At 43.4% G+C, this 20,717-nt stretch overlaps 1 protein-coding gene across 1 annotated transcript; it reads right to left on the reverse strand.

Moving 5' to 3' along the window:
* Nucleotides 1-13,129: 13,129 nt before the first annotated feature.
* Nucleotides 13,130-17,271, reverse strand: mnx1 (motor neuron and pancreas homeobox 1). Its single transcript, XM_085987117.1, has 3 exons — nt 16,605-17,271; nt 14,050-14,210; nt 13,130-13,787 (listed from the first exon to the last, which is right to left on the reverse strand). The coding sequence occupies exons 1-3, from the start codon at nt 17,221-17,223 to the stop codon at nt 13,491-13,493; spliced, it is 1,077 nt and encodes a 358-aa protein (XP_085843243.1). The 5' UTR covers nt 17,224-17,271; the 3' UTR covers nt 13,130-13,490.
* Between the last annotated feature and the right edge of the window lie 3,446 nt (nt 17,272-20,717).

Raw genomic sequence — 20,717 nt, forward strand, 5'->3', positions numbered from 1 at the left:
CGTGAAACTATCGGATTGTCGGAAAAACTATCTGGTTCACTAATGTCCTTTAGGGAAGAATAAATGCTGTCCTTACCTGGTCTGGCCTATATGTGACTCCAGACCCACAGCATATGTGGTTGACTCTTAACTGCCTTCTGAAATGGCCTAGCAAGCCACTCAGTTGTAACAAACCGTTACAAAACACAATAATAAGGATGAAACCAGATGGACCATCTGGCCTCGGCCTCGGCACTGGCTACGGACACAGCAACGGCACACCCAGCCCAGTCAAACCTGGGGATGTGTGCCAAAATTGGGAGAGCTGTCCCACAGACTAGTCAAGCAACAGGCTGACATAGTCATACTCACAGAATCATGCATTTCAGCCAACTCCTCCATCGCCATCCCTGGGTATGTCCTGTCCCACTGGCAGGACAGACCCACCAGGGATGGTGGCACAGTGGTATACAGTCAGGAAGGAGTGACCCTGGGAGACCTCAACATTGACTTTCGACCCCCTGAAGTCTCGTGGCTTCAGGTCAAGCATGGGCAAGGAAACCTCCCGCTGATTACCGCCCTCCTTCAGTTGATGACCCAGTACTCCTCCATGAACACCACTTGGAAGGCACACTGAGAGTAGCAAGGGCACAGAATGTACTCTGGGTGGGGGACTTCAATGTCCATCACCAAGAGTGGCTCAGTAGCACCACTGCTGTCCGAGTCCTGAAGGACATAGCTGCCAGTCTGGGCCTGCGACAGGTGGTGAGAGAACCAACATGAGGGAAAAACCTACTTCACCTTGTCCTCACCAATCTAACTGTCGCAGATGCATCTGTCCATTACAACATTGGTAGCAGTGACCACTGCACAGTCATTGTGGAGATAAAGTCCTGTCTTCACACTGAGGACACCCTCCATCGTGTTGTGTGGCACTACCACTGTGCTAAATGGGATAGATTCAGAACAGATCTAGCAGCTCAAAACTGGGCATCCATGAGGCACTGTGGACCATCAGCAGCAGCAGAATTGTATTCCACCACAATCTGTAACCTCATGGCCCGGCATATCCCTCACTCTACCAATATCATCAAGCCAGGGGACCAACCCTGGTTCAATAAGGAGTGTAGAAGAGCATGCCAGGAGCTGCACCAGGTGTACCTAAAAACGAGGTGCCAACCTGGGGAAGCTGCAACACAGAACTAGATGCATGCTAAAAAGTTGAAGCAGCATGCTATAGACAGGGCGAAGTGATCCCACAATCAACGGATTAGATCAAAGCTCTGCAGTCCTGCCACATCCAGTCATGAATGGTGGTGGACCATTAAACAACTAACGGGAAGAGGAGGCTACACGAACATCCCCATCCTCAATGATGGTGGAGCCCAGGATGTGAGTGCAAAAGACAAGGCTGAAGCGTTTGCAACCATCTTCAGCCAGAAGTGCCAAATGGATGATCCATATCGGCCTACTCCTGCGATCCCCAACATCACAGAAGCCAGTCTTCAGCCAATTCGATTCACTCCACATGATATCAAGAAATGGCTGAGCTCACTGGATACAGCAAAGGCTATGGGCCCTGACAACATCCTGGCTATCGTGCTGAAGACTTGTGCTCCAGAACTAGCCGCGCCTCTAGCCAAGCTGTTCCAGTACAGCTACAACACTGGCATCTATCCGACAATGTGGAAAACTGCCCAAGTATGTCCTGTCCACTAAAAGCAGGACAAATCCAATCCGGACAATTACCACCCCATCAGTCTACTCTCAATCATCAGCAAAGTGATGGAAGGTGTCACTGACAGTGCTATCAAGCGGCATTTACTCACCAATAACCTGCTCACCAATGCCTAGTTTGGTTCCGCCAAGACCACTCAGCTCCCGACCTCATTACAGCCTTGGTCCAAACATGGACAAAGGAGCTGAATTCCAGAGGTGAGGTGAGAGTGATTGCCCTAGACATCAAGGCAGCATTTGACTGAGTGTGGCATCAAGGAGCTCTAGTAAAACTGAAGTCAATGACCTTCCCTCCAGCCACCTCCCCATGACATTCAACGGCATTACCATCGCCGAATCCCCCACCGCCAACATCCTGGGGGGTCACCATTGACCAGAAACTTAACTGGACCAGCCACATAAATACTGTGGCAACAAGAGCAGGTCAGAGGGTGGGTATTCTGCAGCAAGTGTCTCACCTCCTGACTCCCCAAAGCCTTTCCACCATCTACAAGGCACAAGTCAGGAGTGTGATGGAATACTCTCCACTTGCCTGGATGAGTGCAGCTCCAACAACATTCAAGAAGCTCGACACCATCCAGGACAAAGCAGCCCGCTTGATTGGCACCCCATCCACCACCTAAAACATTCACTCCCTCCACCACCGGCATACCGTGGCTGCAGTGTGTACCATCTACAAGATGCACTGTAGCAACTCGCCAAGGTTTCTCCCAAACCTGCGACCTCTTCCACCTAGAAGGACAAGGGCAGCAGGCGCATGGGAACACCACCACCTCCAAGTTCCCCTCGAAGTCACACACCATAATGACTTAGAAGTATATCACCGATCCTTCATCATCGCTGGGTCAAAATGACTGATGGCTGCACAGTGTTCAGCGCCATTCACAGCTCCTCAGATAATGAAACAGTCCATGCCCGCATGCAACAAGACCTGGACGATGTTCAGTCATCAGCGAACATCCCCATTTCTGACCTTATGTTGGAGGGAAGGTCATTGATGATGCAGCTGAAAATGGTTGGGCCTCGGACACTGCCCTGAGGAGCTCCAGCAGCGATGTCTTCCTTTGTGCGAGGTATGACTCCAGCCAGTGGAGATTTTTCCCCCCCAATTCCCAGTGACTTCAGTTTTACTAGGGCTCCTTGATGCCACATTCGGTCAAATGGTGCCGTGATGTCTAGGGCAGTCACTCTCACCTCACCTCTGGAATTTGAAACTGCATTTATACTATGCTCCCGATCTGAACCCAACAACGACAAATCAATTTGCAGCTAACAAAGCCTTATTTATACTGCCTAACCGAATAGCACTCCCGCAGTCAGAAAAGACCTGCCACTTGCCTGCTGACTCCGTTCTCAGCCGATAAAGTTTGAATGTTTGGATAGCATGGGGGGAGGAACATCCACACTTTCAAAATATTATTTTAAACTCTGTGTAAATTTATAAATAAACTAGCTGAGCACTTTTTAATCCCAGCTTTACTCACTAGAGTTACATGTGGTGTCAAGTTCAAGTTCTGTGAGAATGCTTAAGAGGGGAACCTGACTGGAGTTATTATATGGCGCCGATGAAGATGGCTGCCGTCCTTGCGGGCTCCATGCGTACCAGGCAGCTAAGTGTCCTTTGCTGCTTGGTGCGCTCGGCTCGTTAAGAAAAAAGCATTTCACTGACTGGATTTCACTTGTTGTATTTGGTTACATGACAAATAAAATTGAAATTGAAATTGAGGCCTAGAAATTTGATTGTGCCTGAATAAACTCTTTATTCAATACCCATACCATCAATTCTGATCTAGTCTGAAAAATTCATGGGCATGAAATAAATAAATGATGAAAAAATGTTAGCTATTTTGACTCACCTGATAGTTCTGTGAGTAAATACATTGTGAGACAAAAATTACACATTATTTTCTATAATGTATCATTCATGGCTTTTTTTTGCCACAGTACATATGTGGTTAAAAACCAGCCCCACTCACGGAAAATTATCCAACCTGTTTTGATACAGTAACCCCAGAATATGAATGTTTTGTCTGGACAGAGGTCTGAGGACAGGCCAAGCCTTTCATCTCAAATGCAAGCATCTTATGGGCTTTATTTATATATATGTTTGATTTCTCAGTTTAAGAGGTACATATTCAAGTTCCCTTATCTCAGTCTAATTTTGAAAAGTATCTCTCAACCTGTCTTGTTCAAACTGTGTACTTCATCTGAAGCTATCAGTGAAATATATTATAGGCCAGAGCCTCAGTCACCAGACACCAACAAATGGCTGTTTAAAGGTTAATATTCAGGAAATGTGTGTCCAGTCCAGTTCAGTTACCTTGCGCTTTTGTGCACCAGACACAACTGTTGTTATTTTTATATCTTGCAAAGACAGCCTGTAATTACTGCAAACAACAACTTACATTTATATAGCACCTTTAATGTAGTAAAACTTATCTAGGCAACTGAAGGCACGGCCGCTAATGGTGGAGCGATGAAAATCATGGATGAGCAAGAGGCCAGAATTGGAGGAGCACAGAGATCTTGGAGAGTTCAAGGGGCTGGAGGAGGTTACAGAAATAAGGAGGGGGGCGAGAAGCCATGGGTGGGATTTGAAAACAAGGATGAGAATTTTAACATCAAGACATTGCTGGACCGGGAGCCAATGTAGGTCAGTGAGCCCAGCAGTGATGGGTGAACAGGACTAGATGTGAGTTAGGATACAGGCAGTAGAGTGTGGGATGACCTCAAGTTTACAGAGGGTGGAAGGTGAGAGGCCGGCCGGGAGAGCATTGGAACAGTCGAGTCTAGAGGTAGCAAAGGCATGGATGAGGGTTTCAGCAGCAGATGAGCTGAGGTAGGGGGTGGAGCCGGGTGATGTTACAGAGGTGGAAATAGGCGGTCTTGGTGATGGAGAGGATATGGGGTCAGAGCCTCAGCTCAGGATCAAACAGGAAGCCAAGGTTAGGAACAGCCTGGTTCAGCCTCCGATAGTGGCCAGGGAGAGTGTGGGAGTTGGTAGCTAGGGAACAGAGTTTGTGCGGGACTGAAGACATTGGCTTTGGTCTTCCCAATATTTAATTGGAAGAAGTTTCTGCTCATCCAATACTGTATCTCAGTCAAGCAGCGTGACAAATCAGAGGCAATGGAGGGGTTGAACGAGGTGGCGGTGGGGTAGAGCTGGGAGTTGTCAGCGTACATGTGGAATCTGTAGTGTATAATTGTTTCTGTTTACTTGTCCATTTACTGATTAATAAATTGGTTTGGCAGTTTATAGGCTTAGCCACAATCTAGTTTATTTGACTGTCTTCCAAAGTCAAGGAAGATTAAATGAAGCCACAAAATATTATCAGTAGCTGAAATACAGCAATGAAGGTTTTCTGTTTGAGCCCTAGGATGACTACATATTCTCTAGATATTTGGACAGGTAAAGGCACGTTCCAGGTCATAGGCAGTGAGCACTTGCCTATGGAATGGTCTGAACTACAGAAAAATATCTAGAGTAAAAACCCCAAAACAAACACCTATTTGGTGCAGGGCCTACATATAGGAGAGTGCCCACATTTTATTGAAATCTAGTGTCATTTTTTCCACTTCACCCCATCTCCAAGTAATTTTGGACGAAACATTAAACCAAAGCTCCATCTGTCCTGTCAGATGTAAATGCTCTCATGCCATTATTGGAAGGAAAGCGGTGAGTTCTCCTGATGCCCTGGCCGATATTTATCCCTCAACCAACATCACTGAAACAACTTACCTGGTCATTTATTTGTGGGACTTTGCTGCGACTGCCATGTTTCCCAGCATTACACCAGCAAGCTTGTACATGTGCCTTGAGTATATGATTTAATATGGAGTAAAGCTTGCCTGACCTCTGGTTTTATTTGTTTTGTTCTGTTAAGGATATCAATTGTTAAAAGTTTAAAGTAATTCACCGGCTGTGACGTGTTGTGGGGTATCCAGGAGTTGTGAAAAGCACGATATAAATTCACGTGTGTTTGCACTGAACCATAGAGACCAGGAAAGTCCTGCTATGTGCAGAAAGTGTGGACACTGGTGAAGACAAGATGAGGCTGAGCTATGATTTTCCCTGTGATCAAATGGCATGTAAATGCTCGTTTTTGGCATCTGTAGAGCAATAGTCAGCTTGTCGCCACCTTCAGGAGAGGAGCTGAAACGGGCGGAAGGGCTATTTCTGACAAGGAGACCTTTCATTTCTATCAACACAAGACATTGCGATCCTCAGTTCTTTAGCTCGAGATGTAAGATTTACACTTTACAGAATGGCATGCTGGTACGAGTAGCACCAATGTGCTGTGTGAGGTGAGTTCTCAATCTCAACCGTGTTATTTTGGAGAGACGCCAGGCAGCAATTCGGCAATTCTGTACAGAGAAGGATGGAGAAATCACAGGCAGAGCCACTGTGCACACTTGCTTAAGGTTGGTAGCAGAGCAGTATTACACCACACAGTATGTCATTGACACCACGGGATTTAAGGTTTAGGGTTAGGGTAAAGAGTTACTGGTTAGGGCTAGGGTTTCGGGCTAGGGTTAGTGGTTAGAGTTATGAAGAAGTGGTTAGGTTTCGGGTTGGTGTTAAGGCTTAGGGGTTAGGATTTCGGGTTAGAGTTAGTGGTTAGGAATAAATACTAGAAACCGCTATTGCCAACGCCGTTGTCACTAAACGAGTCCCCAACAAATACTGTAAAAAAAATGATACTGTGTATATCAGGAACTTACAAATATATCTACATATATTCAATGAACAGAATCGGCGCTGAAGTACTGGTAAAGGATTGTAACCAAAGGCTACCTGTATAGAAACAAATGTAAGAAGTCACACAACACCAGGTTATAGTCCAACAGCTTTATTTGAAATCACAAGCTTTCCAGCGCTGCTCCTTCGTCAGGTGAAGTGGAGAAATGCATAAAGACACAACTTATATAGTCAGCGAATCATGTCAGATGTTTACAGGTAATGTTCCCAACTGCCATTTATCACACCTCGGCAGAGAGATAATCACAGCAATCAAAGTGATTATCCCTCTGCCGAGGTGTGATAAATGGCAGTTGGAAACATTACCTGTAAACATCTGACACGATTCTCTGACTATATAAGCTGTGTCTTTATGCATTTCTCCACTTCACCTGACGAAGGAGCAGCGCTCCGAAAGCTTGTGATTTCAAATAAAGCTGTTGGACTATAACCTGGTGTTGTGACTTCTTACATTTGTCCACCCCAGTCCAACTCCGGCATCTCCACACCATGTATAGAAACAGTGAGCATACTAAATGTTCTGACAAAGGTCATCGACCTGAAAAGTTAACTCTGTTTCTCTCTCCGCAGATGCTGCCTGACCTGCCGAGTAGTTCCAGCATTTTCTGTTTCTATTTCGGATTTCCAGCATCCGCAGTATTTTGCCTTTATATTAAATGTTCTACTGGTTGAATTTACTAACTTTACTGGAATATTGTCCATTGGGAATGTATTGCCTACAGTAATGCCCAGAGCTGGAGCTAATCTTTAACCTGCATCAAACAGTCACCTGCTAACATGAATGGTAAAATATCACAAGTTAATAATATAAATTCGAACATATGTCAATGGGATTGAACAGCCACTTGCTTTAAGCAGGCAGATGAGCCAGAGGGGGAGCGAGAAGTCAAGAGTGCTGAATTCCTACCTTAAGAAGCCAATCCACCCCCTCCTCGCCCCCTTTAAATCAATAACAATATACATTGAACAAGAACCAATTCACAAAATTGCATTGACTTTCTGTTTCTTTCACTCCAGTCTAGAATAGGGCGCGTTTCTCTGCAATTGCTTGACGCCGACCAGTGAACCTTACCTGTGTGACTCCTGTGAAAAGTAAGATTCAGAATCTAGGTTATATGCCCTGACAAACCTTCCTGGTCCTGGGAATTGTAAGATAGAGATTTTAAAGGAGTAGTTTTGTTGACAGACACAGCACCACAATGGGACTTGGGTACAGAGTCCGGGTTCCGCGCTGTAAAGGTGTGAGTTTAACCTAAATGGCAGCCTTGTCTGGATTATCGCGTGGAAGGGACCTATCTCCCTGTCAGATATAATTAAACGTCAGTCGGTATCAGTGCAATTGCAGGGTTTATTGAACAGTTTCTTTCATCTCTGTGAAAGATTATTGCTCCCATAGAAGAAGAGCCATAGATCATTAACATAATCATTTCCAAATCGCACAGTTGGTGGCGAACATCTGGTGAAGTGTGCTTGTATTACCCGAAACCTGTCATCCTGCAGCATGCTATAGCACGGGTTTTTTATAGAGCTGAATCTATCCGAGAACTAAAATAATAATCGGACCATCTGAAGGGAAGAGGGTTTGGGCAGTGTTGAAGTTTACATACCATTGAGTGAGTCCCAAGATCCGTCTGCTCTTTAAATGAATCACACCAGCCAAATAGAATATTAAAATCAGCGACTGTTGCCTTTCGGGTTACAGATTTTCCTTGAATGTGGGCGGAGAGGGGGTTTTAAATGAAACTTCTGGGATACATCATGGTCAATAAATGGGGATTTTTGCTGAAGAGTTCGGAGTATCGGTGAAAGAACTGCTTTATAATTGTAGTACACAAGGCTAGCTGGAAAGCGGGCCACCCAAGATAAAAGCCTCCTGCTCGCATCCCGCGTTTTAATTCTCAACCACAATCACGCTGGAAAATCCTCCTGTTATTATTAGAAAGCAAACATCAATGTTAGACATCTCCCATTTTTTCATACTTTAATTTCTTTCCTTCATTTCCCATGAACATTTCAGCCTCTGCCTCTCGCTCCTATACCCGAGTAGTACATCTTAACATGGAAGATGGGAATCTATCTACCCATCGATTTCAAAAGCCCAGCATTTATTGCCCATCCCTGTACAACTGCAATGGCTCGCTAGGCCATTTCAGAGTCAAACCACATTGCTGTGTGGTCTGGAGTCACATATAGTCCAGACCAGGTAAGGACGGCAGACCGGGTAAAGAACATGAGTGAACCAGATGGGGTTTTACGACAAGCCGGTAGTTACAGACTAGCTTTATTTATTTCAGATTTATTTAAATGAACTGAATTTAAATTCCCCAGCTGCCATGGTGGCGATTTGAACTTATGTTTCGCGATCGTTAGTCCAGGCCTCGGGATTAATAGCCCAGTAACATAACCACTATGCTACCGTTATCTATCTATATATCGCTCTCTATATATCTATATACCTACCTAGCTATCGTCTATCTATGCATATACTTATTTATGACGCTATTTATGTATCTATTTATCCATCCACTTACATGCCTGATTGGTGCATATGAAACATTCTTATTAACATTATTCTCAAATTAAAATAACTTTTAAACCTAAATTTCGACGCTTCTCTGTCTGGTTCTTGCGATGCGCTCTTTGCTGCGATGTAGTTGGCGCTCAGGCGACAGGAACAATAAAGCGCTACAACCAAGGCAGAGAGCGCAACATAACCAGCAACTTTACAAACTATTCTAGTGGGAAAGCAAGAGGAACATTGCCATTTTTAGCTATTTAATAAGCGCAGCAGGAAGCGTCAACCGCGGTGCATGCACGCATAGTCTTTGCTGTCGAACGTGTACTATTAGTGCAACTTTTATATTAATAATTAACAATATTATTGCTGCTTTGCCGTTCATATTCACGGCTGAGAGATAGAGAGCAAGGTTTTCAAGTAACCGAGCTTCGCTTGTGCTAACCAAATCAACCCTTGCCCATCCAGTAAGCGCCAGGCGCAATCAGGGAGGAATGAAATGAAGGAAGAAAGATGTTCTCAATTTATTATTCCAAATGAATTACTGATTGTCGAGTACAGCCAGTGATTATATTTAATGTTACTGTAATTGATTGCAGGACTAGTTGCAATGACAATAATGAATTGATCCTTAATTTATGGCCCAAACTGTAGCCGCCGACTCCAATTCATTACTTTCAACGTGTATGGATTTCTGCTGAGCTCACTCTATTCCACCGGAACTTAAAATGGGGGCACGTGGGGGAAAAAACCCCCCAACATTGTAGTTTAAAAATAAACACACGTAATCAGAGTGTTCGATGCCGAGTCTTCTTTCCGAGCAGTGGTAACATGAACATTGTGAAACCAACTCTTGCCATCAGTATTAAGAGCAATAATAGACTCTTCAAACGGATATACAACGCACCCACCCGCACCCATTTAATCCTGCGGCACGAACTCATTAACAGGAATCGAGAGAGTTTATTACCGATGGGGCTGGAATGGGAATTAATTTAGGGAAGTCGGGTGCAGGTTGAATTACCTATTGATGAATTAGTGTGAGCTGGTAATTATGTGCAGTTAGTGGCCCTTAAAATATAATAGGCTTTTGAAATATGAATCTGTAAACTAAGTACTTTCATTGAGCAAGATTTTTCCATATTGCTCGCCGACTGGCGAAGAGGCAGCTCCGACTCGCTGGTGGTATCTGAGTGCAGTTAAAAGGAAGCATCCCTTTGGGTTTTTTTTTGTTATATACAAAATGCTTTCAACATCTCCCAGATTCTCGCACTGTGCTTTTAACATCGGGTAATCGGCGTCTGCACGAATAAAGCGATCTATTTGGATACTTTTTCAAATAATATGACTTTTTTGAGAGATTAAGAGCTAATCGGTTGCAAGTGTATATCAAGCAAGCAGAACATAATATTAGGGTATGGCAATTTATCCTAATTATGTTGCAGAACTATTAATATATTCTTCCCTTTTTCTCTCGCGACTGTTGTTACATTAGAATGTATTCGTTCTGCCGTGAATTGTAATGAAACGCAGGCGTTATATGATCCAGGAAAGGATCACGACCTCTCCGAAGGCCTGTTATCCCGTTATATTTGTTCATTCTACGGGTGCGCTACTTCAAACTATTCAAAATCCGGATCAATATATGTTTTATTCCTATTTCCCCCTCTTCAGTTATTTAAGTCTATTGTCAACCCATGTTTCTTTAAATACTTTATCTTGCGTGAATGTTAAAGTTTTTTTTGCCTCCACTATCCTATCCGGAAGCCCAATACAATTATTAATCGCGTTGCTGGAAGAAGTAGTTCCTCATATCGGCCCTAAATTGTCCTTTCACCAGTTTTAGCAAATGTCTCCTTATTCTAAGATCTTGGCTTCCCTTGAAGGGCCCGGATTTACAGTATGCGCTTGAAAAATTTAGCTACAAAAACAATCATTTTTCTAAAACACCATTAGAAAGTTACAATGTACTGTTCACAAACCTCAGATTTGGGGGTTGGTTATGATTGCACAGGGTGAAACAGGCTGAGCAAAAGAATGTTGAATTTTCAGTAATTCACTTGTATTGCTCCAAATCCTTATAGGCTGTAAATCGGCAATGGAAGCTATAGTGACTAATACTGTAAATGCACAATAAATACTCGAAAACATTGAAGGCCTCCCTCCCTCCCTCCCCATTAACCCCCACCCACCCCATCCCTCCAAACCTCCACCCACCCCCTCCCTCCAAACCCCCACCCATCCATCCCCCAACTCCCCACCTTCACCCATCCCCAACCATCTCCTACCTCCCCAGCTCCCACCCCTAACTCCCCCCTCCCCACCCCTAACTCCCACCTCCCACCCCTAACTCCCCACCTCCATCCCAACTAACCATCCCCCAGCTCCCCACCTTCACCCCCACTCATCCACCCCCTAACTCCCCACCTCCATCACAACCACCCATCCCCTCACCCCCACACTCCCCACCTCCAGCTCCTACCTCCATCCCAACCCCCAGCTCCCCACCTTCACCCCCACTCATCCACCCCTTAACTTCCCATCCCCCCCCACTCACCCCTCCCCTACCACCCCCCCGCCCATCCCCTACCTCCCCCCACCCCCTCCCTCCCCATCCCCTGCCTCCCCACCGATCAGTGTGACACTGCAGCTTTTAGGGAAACTTTATCGTTTGTTTGTTTTTTACACATCCCGGGAGAAACAGAGGTACGTTTACAGAATCTGTGAAAATAATCTTTCTAATTGTCCTTGTAATAATGTTTACTCGCGTCCAATCAACTGACGGGGTCGCGGCAAACTGTTAGAAAGCAGAGAGAGAGAGATAAAGCTGCTCGCAAATAGTGAAACAAACTCCTCTAAAAGCTTGCTTTGAATTCGCGGCTACATTTTACAGGACTTGGAAAATTGCCATGGACCAGGTTGAGAAAAGGAGGGGAACTTATGCAAAGGGCCGTGCCATCTTTTCCAGACGACTTTTAGAGCATTTAAATAAGGTTTACTTTTAACATTCAGATGTATCCTTGGTTTAATAATGTGGGCACACAACGCTCAGCGCGTCTCATTTCCATCGTGCAGATAAATGGAGAGCGAGCGCTAACAGGCTAACATTGCACACGCCGTTTACTTGCCTGCTAAATTCAAGAAAGGCGTAAAACACGCGCGACAACGGGAAGAAAGCTTCGTCGGCGAGATAAAAAAGGACCCAAAATAAATAATTAAAAAAAAATCTTTATTTCGTGATTGATTGGAATTGGAGGCAGGGATGCGAATATAAAACGCTGTTCAGGGCAGTGCTGGTAGAGACGTGGGGAGATTCGTGTCTAATTGCAGAAAAAAAATCAATGCAGTTATCGCTGCCTCTTCCTTTGTAATTTTATTTGCAAATATTTGAAACTTAAAATCAATGAACGCAAACAAGGGGAATAAATATATGATTCCTCTACTCAGCATAAACTCCACACACACACAAACTCTCCCAACACAGGGCAGCCCAGCCTCTTACTCCACTGCGGTGATTGATGAGGAACCTTGCACAGGTTTATTAAAATAAAGCCATTTCTGCCCCGCTGTTAAATGTTTCTGCAGTTTTGACTCGAGTGTTTGCCATCCGGCACATTTGTACAGATCGGACAGAACCATTAACAGCCCTTTGAGAGCAGTATGGGGGGGGGGGGGGGGTTGCAATATCTACAGGAGAACTGCACAGTAGGGTCGGCCTCACCGACAGAATAAAAACAATCGGTTAGAAGCACAAGTGCATGGATGGGTATTTCACGAATTTGTAGAATAAATAGCTTTAATTTTCACTGCTGGGTCTCTTCTAAGCCAACATATGTCTTACACTGCATGTGCGCTGTACTGTGGAGTTAGGCAGTTAGCAAGGGCCGATTATTCTACAAACTAAATGTGGGCAGTTTTATGTCATTGGAAGATTATTAAATAAAGAGTCGTTGGATATTGAAGACAGCTGCGGTGCATTCCCGTGGCTTCAACTTAAGCGCCGTGCCAGACTACAAATACTGTTTTGTTAAAAGCCCAGTAGAACAGGACTCGGCGCCACAATGTTGCGCGTTACTGAAGACTAAACGCCTGGCTGTATTTAAAATGAACTCAAATAATTCGTAAACGGCGAGTTCCGTACAAAACATTTATTGTGCGTTATATACAGTATCACCTTGCACCATGTTGGGGGGAGGGGGAAACAGCACACTGTAGCTAAACAATAACTTAGCATGCATAACTAGAGGCGAATTCTTATAAATACAATACAAAAATAAAGACGGTACAGTCTTGCAATTTTACACGTTTTTTTAAACGGTCGAGGATACACAAACAGTACTTTATGGCAATTGGTTGGAGACGAGGAAACATCGTCAATAGGACAATCTGAGCGGCAGAACAGAAACAAATCTGGTTTCCAAGGAACTTTCGAGTCCAGAAACTTCAAGTAACGCTGTACAAGTCGAGGCTGACCTGAAGAGTGGTGGAGCAGACGGGGGCCTAGTTAATGTCCATTGCTGGGCCCTGATGTGTCTGCTTCCGATCGGCCTCCTCGCCTGAGGAACATTCCGAGGAGTGGCACCTTAAACTCCCTCCTTCCTCGTCACTCTCCCTAAAGTCTCTTAATCGGGAATGTTTGTTGTGCTCGCTTTTTGTAATGTCAGGTTTGTCCTGGGAATCGTCCGATTTATTCTCAGTGCTTTTCCCTTTCTGTTTTACAGCCTCCTGGGCTGCCTGCTCTTTGGCCTTTTTGCTCCGTTTCCACTTCATCCGTCTGTTTTGAAACCATATTTTAACCTTCAGATTTAAAATAAATAAAAAATAGATCCAGATTTTAAAATTGCGCAAAGGAGCCGCGTAGGTTGCAAAGGCGGGGGTGTTATTCAATATAACTCACATACTATGTTTACAAGGTAGCAACACACAGGTGCGGTTTGTGTGGGGTGCCACAATGTGCATTTAAAAAACCCCAAAATACGATTCTGAATTAAAACTGGAAGCTTAAAGTCCCGCTGTCTGTTAAGTCACTAGATGCGGAGTGTGTCCTGGCTGCTCCTACCTGTGTCTCTGTCAGCATCAAGGATGTGGCCACTTCAAACCTTTTGGGACGGGAAAGATATTTGTTCAGTTTGAATTGATGTTCCAGCTCCAAGAGCTGCTGGCTGGTAAACGCTGTCCGAGGCCTGCGGCATTTGCCCAGCATGCTGGATTGTGTTTGTGCTGTGGAACACACGAGTTAAACAGCAATATGACAGATGAATATCCCAACAACATAGCAATATCCCTCCCCTAGTTACAGAGCACAAAATACAAAAAGATGTCTCTTGTGCGAGGACTTTCTTTACATTCTTATCAACCTATCCGTTTGCGGTTTTATGTGGCTGAGTGGGTGGAGTGTTTACACGGGTTTGTATCTTGGTATTTCCCTACGAACCCATGAACAGAAATGATTTTTGCTGTCCCTTTCTTAAACACTGGATTTTTTAAACCACGCTTTACAGAACTAAATAAACAGAGTTAGCAAACTAATTTTTAAAAATCTATTCATTACTAAATTACACTAGTCTCCAAATTGAGTTCACGGATTAGTCAAACACCCAACATAATAACTTTTGTGATTTCATTACTTTACATGCGTTGACCATTATTATATTATATGCCAGGTGGAATATTAATCCAAACTCTCGTCGGTTTTCCTTCTAAAATGTTTTCGAACCGGTGAGTTCCAGGTTTTTTTTATATAAATATGATGTTAATACAAATGTTTCTTTAAGTGAAGCAAAAATCAAAGATTGGAAATGTAATGCTGATCATCTCATGCGATCTCTGCCAAGGGAGCGCTACACATTTACTGATCGCACGGCTCCGAATCATCTGCTAAATTCAATCATCATTGACAATACACAGCGCCGTTTAAATGGACATAACTCTGCCCTCCTAGTGTATTAAGGTATTCTAGTCGCCGATGATTTAAGATAGTTTCCTTAAAAGAACTGGTTGATTTCCCACAGGGCTAACATGTGCCAGACAATAAAGCGTACAATGGGAGAGGGTAAAATTAGCTCAATCTCCCCAGGGAAAGTTAATTGGCTCTACTTAGTGAGAACGCCCACCGTTTACCGACAGCCCCTCTAAATTCCAATATAAAACAATCCCTTAATTAAAACATCAGCACCGACTAACCCACAAGGATTAAAACATTAAACGCGTATGGATAAACACACCTATATCCCCAAATTTAACATCAGTCGATTTGAACCTACTGTATATCACTGTCTAGAAATAAAAGCACATATTGATAGTTGTCAATTTCATATTAAAATGAGAATGTTCTATACTAAAACTAAGATGTTAATATTTTAATGTGCCGCTTAGCGACTAGATTTGTTATTTACTTGAAGGAATGTGCTGATTTTACCTGGAGTGGAGAGAGAGGGGGGATCCTAACAAGTAGAAAGAATTCGTGCCACTGCGTACTAAAGTTAAATCGAAGAAAGAGTCGTTTGCAAAGATTAATAAATAAAGCACATGTGGGATTTGTCATCTCATTGTTGCTGGGTTTGCATAGAGCCCGCCATTCACAGCAAACGTTAGAAAGAAAAGGCCCTATTGACCGCTGCATCTTGAACAAATCTGCTAAAATGGCCAGAGACAAAAAGCCCAGTCACTCTTCTGCAAACAGCAACAGCGACGAGATTTTAGCACCACCTTGCCACTATTACCCAGCCATTTCGCTTCCTTTTTTCCTTATTTAATCACCTGCGAAACCTTGTTTGGGATTTACATTTGGAGAATTTTCACTCGTTTCCTAATCAGTATCTTTTTACCTCTGGAATCTTTCACACGCACGACGGGAACCGAAACAAAACTTCTTGTTATCCCAGTGAGTATAAGCTCGCTGCATATTTCAATGCAGGTGCTGTAAATATTTGTTAGTCAGCACATTGGAACATATTACGGCAGGATTCACATTTATTTATTTACAGGCCATTCGTTGCATCTTACCCGACCATTTTGTTCCTTATATAAACGGACGGAGAGATTAAATACCATATTCGGACCGAAAAGTGAAATAGTTGCTTTTGAGTTTTAGTAATTGAAAATTCAGCAACGATGAAATTCTTAATGTAATCTATTTATTAACCACTGTGCACTTTACTGTCCGAGTTAAATTGCGACTGCTGCAACATGTATTTGGGATTAGTATAAATGGACTGCTTAACACAGTGTGCAGCCGGCACGCTTTTTGCTGCGCTGTCCTTATTTAATCACTGATTTCTATCCAGGGGGATCTGCAGCCTGAAAGCTTGTTTACAAGCGGCCCAATGGAGGCCAACAGACAAGACAGCACAGGGCTCAAACTACTGCCGGTCAAATATCCAACATATCCAACTCCACTCTGCGACAACACTCTTATTTTCTGAATCCCAATTTTAAATTCGCCAATCGGACAACACCTAATGGGAGCAAATCGTTCAATTGTTCAAAATCAGCACCATTCAATGTCTTGACGACTTCCTGCTATGGTCTCAAAAGTGCAAAAAATGTTTTGCGATTAAATCTCAGGTTTTTTTGCATAAATTATGATTTTCTAAGCGTTAAGGCAACACTTACCGTTGAAATCGGGCATTTTTGGTAACATCATTCCCGCTGTCGATGCTCGGAGCCACTGGTCGATCTGAAAAGTGCCGGCCGATACTTTGACGGGTTCGGAGTGATGACTGCCCGCGAGTTGGGGATAGGAGTAGGGCAAGGCGTTGGACTGGCCCGTCAGGGCCGAGTAGGTGTAAACCGGGTGACCGTAGAGAGCTGAAGTGGGGATCGCCCCGTGGGGGTGGAGGCCAGTCACCCCGGGGTGCTGGTGCACACTCAGGAAGCCGGGCTTGGGCATCAGGTTACCGAGAGTAAACCTTGGAGGTGACGGGGTGTCAGTCCGCAGGCAGTCGGAGGTGGTTGAGTGCTGGTTGAGCACTGGAGGGCTGGCGGCGGAGGATGGAGGTGAAGTGACAACAAGAGGCGAACAAGTTTGCGGTTTGGGAAGATCAACGGCCAAGAGTGCGTCGATTCGAAAATTTTTCGACTTTTCCATCGGCTTTTTATTCCAAACTGGGGGAAAAAGCATAAGAATAAAAAAAAAACCTGATGCAACAAGGGCACAATCTTTCTCACTCCCTTCTGTTTTTTCTCTGCCTGACGACCCGAGCAGTTCTTTACTGTAGTTACTAGACTGCATCAGCTCCACCTTGAGCCGGTATTTCACACGAAGACCCTGGGATCTACCCCATTGGCTGTGGCCTTTTCTTTCTGCGCGACGGTGGTGCGCTATTGGTCACTTTGCTGAAGCTTTGGTGTCTTTCAATAGGTTGGACCTGGTGATTTCAAGCGCGCTCTTGGTCAGTTTCTCCACCGCCCGCTCCCCATTGGTTCTGACGGGTAGGAATGGCCGAAATAAGACTTCTGATTGGCCGGTTCGGAGAAACGACACAATAGAATTGGGTCTTCAATGCCGATTGGTCAATTCTTTGACAGATCGCTCGCCCATTCGCTGTAGACATCACCATTATTTGAGAAGAGGTCGCTGTTTGTTATTGGAGGAGATAATCTCCTTAATTAAAGCAATTAAAGGTGTTAATTCTATTTTCCTCCCTTTGAGATTTAGCTCCAATTTGCGGGGGCAAAATGCCTTTGAAACGTGGTACACTGGAGCGTGGCAAGTTTCTATTTAATTAATTCATCCAGAGAATTAAAATGTATAGCAGAATAGCCCCAGTGGTGTTATAATTAGTGCTTGTTCATGGTGTAACACATTTGTTAGGGAGCGAGGCTAACAGTTTAGAGTTTAATTCAGTTCAGAGCTAGGCGAATTAACACGGTCTTACGCTATAATATATATTTTAAATAATGGCAAGGAAACTCTCTTCGCTGAGATCTGATGTGAACCTTTCGGGTTTGATTCCTTTTTTTCCCGCTAGTGGTCAGTTCACTTAACAGGAGTTTGTGCACCTGTGTTGACTGAAGGTATTGTTATCCACACCTCCCCCTCCAAAAAAGAGCTGAGAACGTGAGTAAACATCTACTCTGTGTTTTATCTCTGCAAAAAAGAGAACACATTGTAGGTAACTATGCAATGTGTTTTTTTTGTTGGAGGTATCCACAAATTACAACGTGAAGCCTTTACCTGGTTTTATTTTGTTGAATATTATACGAGCTCGGACGAAGAATGAAACAAACATTTCAAGTGTGCACATCAAGAGTAAAGCTACAGAGAATTTAAAGCTAGATTTGTTTGTTTTAAAATGAACGTTTATGCCAGCTGTAATATAGCCATAATTGCTTTGTCTGCACCCACGAGGTATACTTATGAAAATATCACAATCGCAAGCAATAATAACGCATTGTATCAGTGGATGGTACTCAGTTGAAGGAGCTGGCAGGTGGTTTTAATATATTACCTTTATTGTTACCTGTGCTAGATTTCTTCTACAAGGCACACGATAAACTGGATCTTTTCCCCCTTTTCAAATTTGAAAGATTTGGCTACAAATGGAAAAATAACCACGTTTAATTCCACATTCAGTGTTTCATATATTCAACAGTTCCACTGAAATGAGACGGGATTCTCGTGAATTGCGAAGCGCACCAACATCTAATCAAACACCCAATAAGTGAACAGCCAGGTTCATTTTAAAATGCTGTGCAGAGCGTTCTTAATAATAGATACCTATAGGTGTGATATTGCCCCAAATTAACCTCATGGAAATAAAGAACTGTCAGTAATATATGCATTTGAGTGCACTGTAATATATGCTTTTTAAAGAAGTATGTTATTAACAGCTGGACATTGCAATCGACTTTTGAGTTCACATCTGCAGAAAACATTTGTGCATTTTTTAAACCTAGAGAATGCTGGAAATGCACAGTCAGCCCGTCAGCATCTGAAAAGAGAAATATAGGTTAACGTTGCGGGTGCACGCCCTTCCTCAGCACTCATTTGATCTCTAATGCATAATGTAATATTTTTTACATAGAACACATTGCAAGCCCAGAGGAGCCAGCTTGTCCAGTCGCCGCATTCATTTTCCGTTTCAGTTTCATTTAAGTCTGTGTTTCTGTAGAGGCGAACGGCCTATGTAGCAGCATCGCAGGAGTTGCTTTTATTTTGTAAAATAACTGCATTTTGTAAAAGGCGCTGGAAGATGAGACGCAATCATTGCTAGTCAGTCAAACATCATGATTCTATCCATTGCGGGCAGGTCGTATTCGTGATACAAAACTGTCCGTAACATTTTGACATTAAGTAACAAGATTGTGATATATAAAGATGGTGATGGATGACGACCCTTCTGTCTTACCCCGAAGAGCCAGCTTACGTAGCCGGGTAATAATGGTAAGTTTATGAAAGTAATTTCTTTACAGAGTGCACCGGAGCCTCATCGGCCTAATCAGGCAGCTCCATTTAATGGATGAACGGGTCATGATCGGAATTATTGACACCCAGCTCTCCGTAACCTGTTTTCCAATAAAGCTGATTACATTTTGTCAATTCATCAGCTAACCACTCTCACTGTGACTGCATCAAAGGCTTATTTGCTCAGGGGAAATCAACAAGGCACAGATCAAATGCATTACCCTCCCGAGGCATTCTGCTGGTCATTTTGTGGTCATTTTAGTTTCCTTCAATGAGCTGTCGGTTGTGTAGTTCCATTTTAACCGGCATTTAAAAAAAATCTGAATCGGTTACAGCTTTTTTTTAAACTTCTCTAATTGCATTTTTTTTAATTAAACGGCATCGGCTTAAAAGCAATTTTGTAAATTATACGTGTCAAATTTCAACATTTTTATTTAATAATCCTCATTACAGATATGGGAAACGGCAAAGGAGTGTGCTATTTGTAATAATGGCCTACCCCAGTATGGGTCTGATTTGTTGGCTTTCCTGTTGTGGGTGATTCTGTTGAGGATTTGGAGGACAGTAAATGTGAACTTTTCCCTGAGGAAAATTAGAACTTCGTCTCTTCCTGTGATACAGTTTAGACTAACACCTGTCAGAAACAAAATAGCTCCAAATACAGAGCAGCTGATGTGCACAATGATTGTGCCGATGCGCAGCAAAGGTGTTCAGTAGAAATGGCGGGGAACATCTGTGATATTCCGGTGCGTTAGTTGAAAGAAACATCAGTTCAAACAACCAAACTATTCAATACTAAACTCTTATGAACACAGAAGACCCCAGCCGCCCCGTCTCTCTCTCTCTCGCGCGCTCCCTCCTTCCCTCTCACCTCTCCCCTCCTCTCTCCCTCCCTCTCTCCCTCTCTCTCTCACACATGCCCTACCACTGTTTTTCAGATAACTATTTACCTAGTCTTTTCAAAACGAAACCAGACAAGATTAGATAATATGAACTGCAGAGTTGGGCTGTTGTTTATATCCTCCTTGGGGTTCCTGTGAGAATATTTTAAATAAAAAACGTTTTGCCACAATATCTCATGTTAGCTGATATTTCTTGAGCATAAGCAAAGCATTAAAGTTACAAGTCGAATCCAGGTTGAAATATCAAAAGGGAAAAATAAGAAATTTACCTACAAATCATTGTAATGTACAGTCACTGCAAACAGGCATATCTATAATATTCAGTCACTGCGAATAGATATATTTGTAATCACTTAAATATTTTAAAGGTTACAAATCAGTTTTAAGACCTATGAAAGGGCTGACAGCTAATACCGT

This window comes from Somniosus microcephalus, chromosome 5 (assembly GCF_052327205.1).
Source record: "Somniosus microcephalus isolate GS21.2 chromosome 5, FLI_Smic_1.0, whole genome shotgun sequence".
NCBI classification, from domain to species: Eukaryota; Metazoa; Chordata; class Chondrichthyes; order Squaliformes; family Somniosidae; genus Somniosus; species Somniosus microcephalus.

Coding starts and splice junctions, on each gene's coding strand:
- mnx1 (XM_085987117.1), bottom strand. CDS start 17,223: ATGCAGTCTAGTAACTACAGTAAAGAACTGCTCGGGTCGTCAGGCAGA. Junction 14,211..16,604: donor AAAAATGCCCGATTTCAACG/GTAAGTGTTGCC, acceptor TGTGTTCCACAG/CACAAACACAATCCAGCATG. Junction 13,788..14,049: donor TGATGCTGACAGAGACACAG/GTAGGAGCAGCC, acceptor TTAAATCTGAAG/GTTAAAATATGGTTTCAAAA.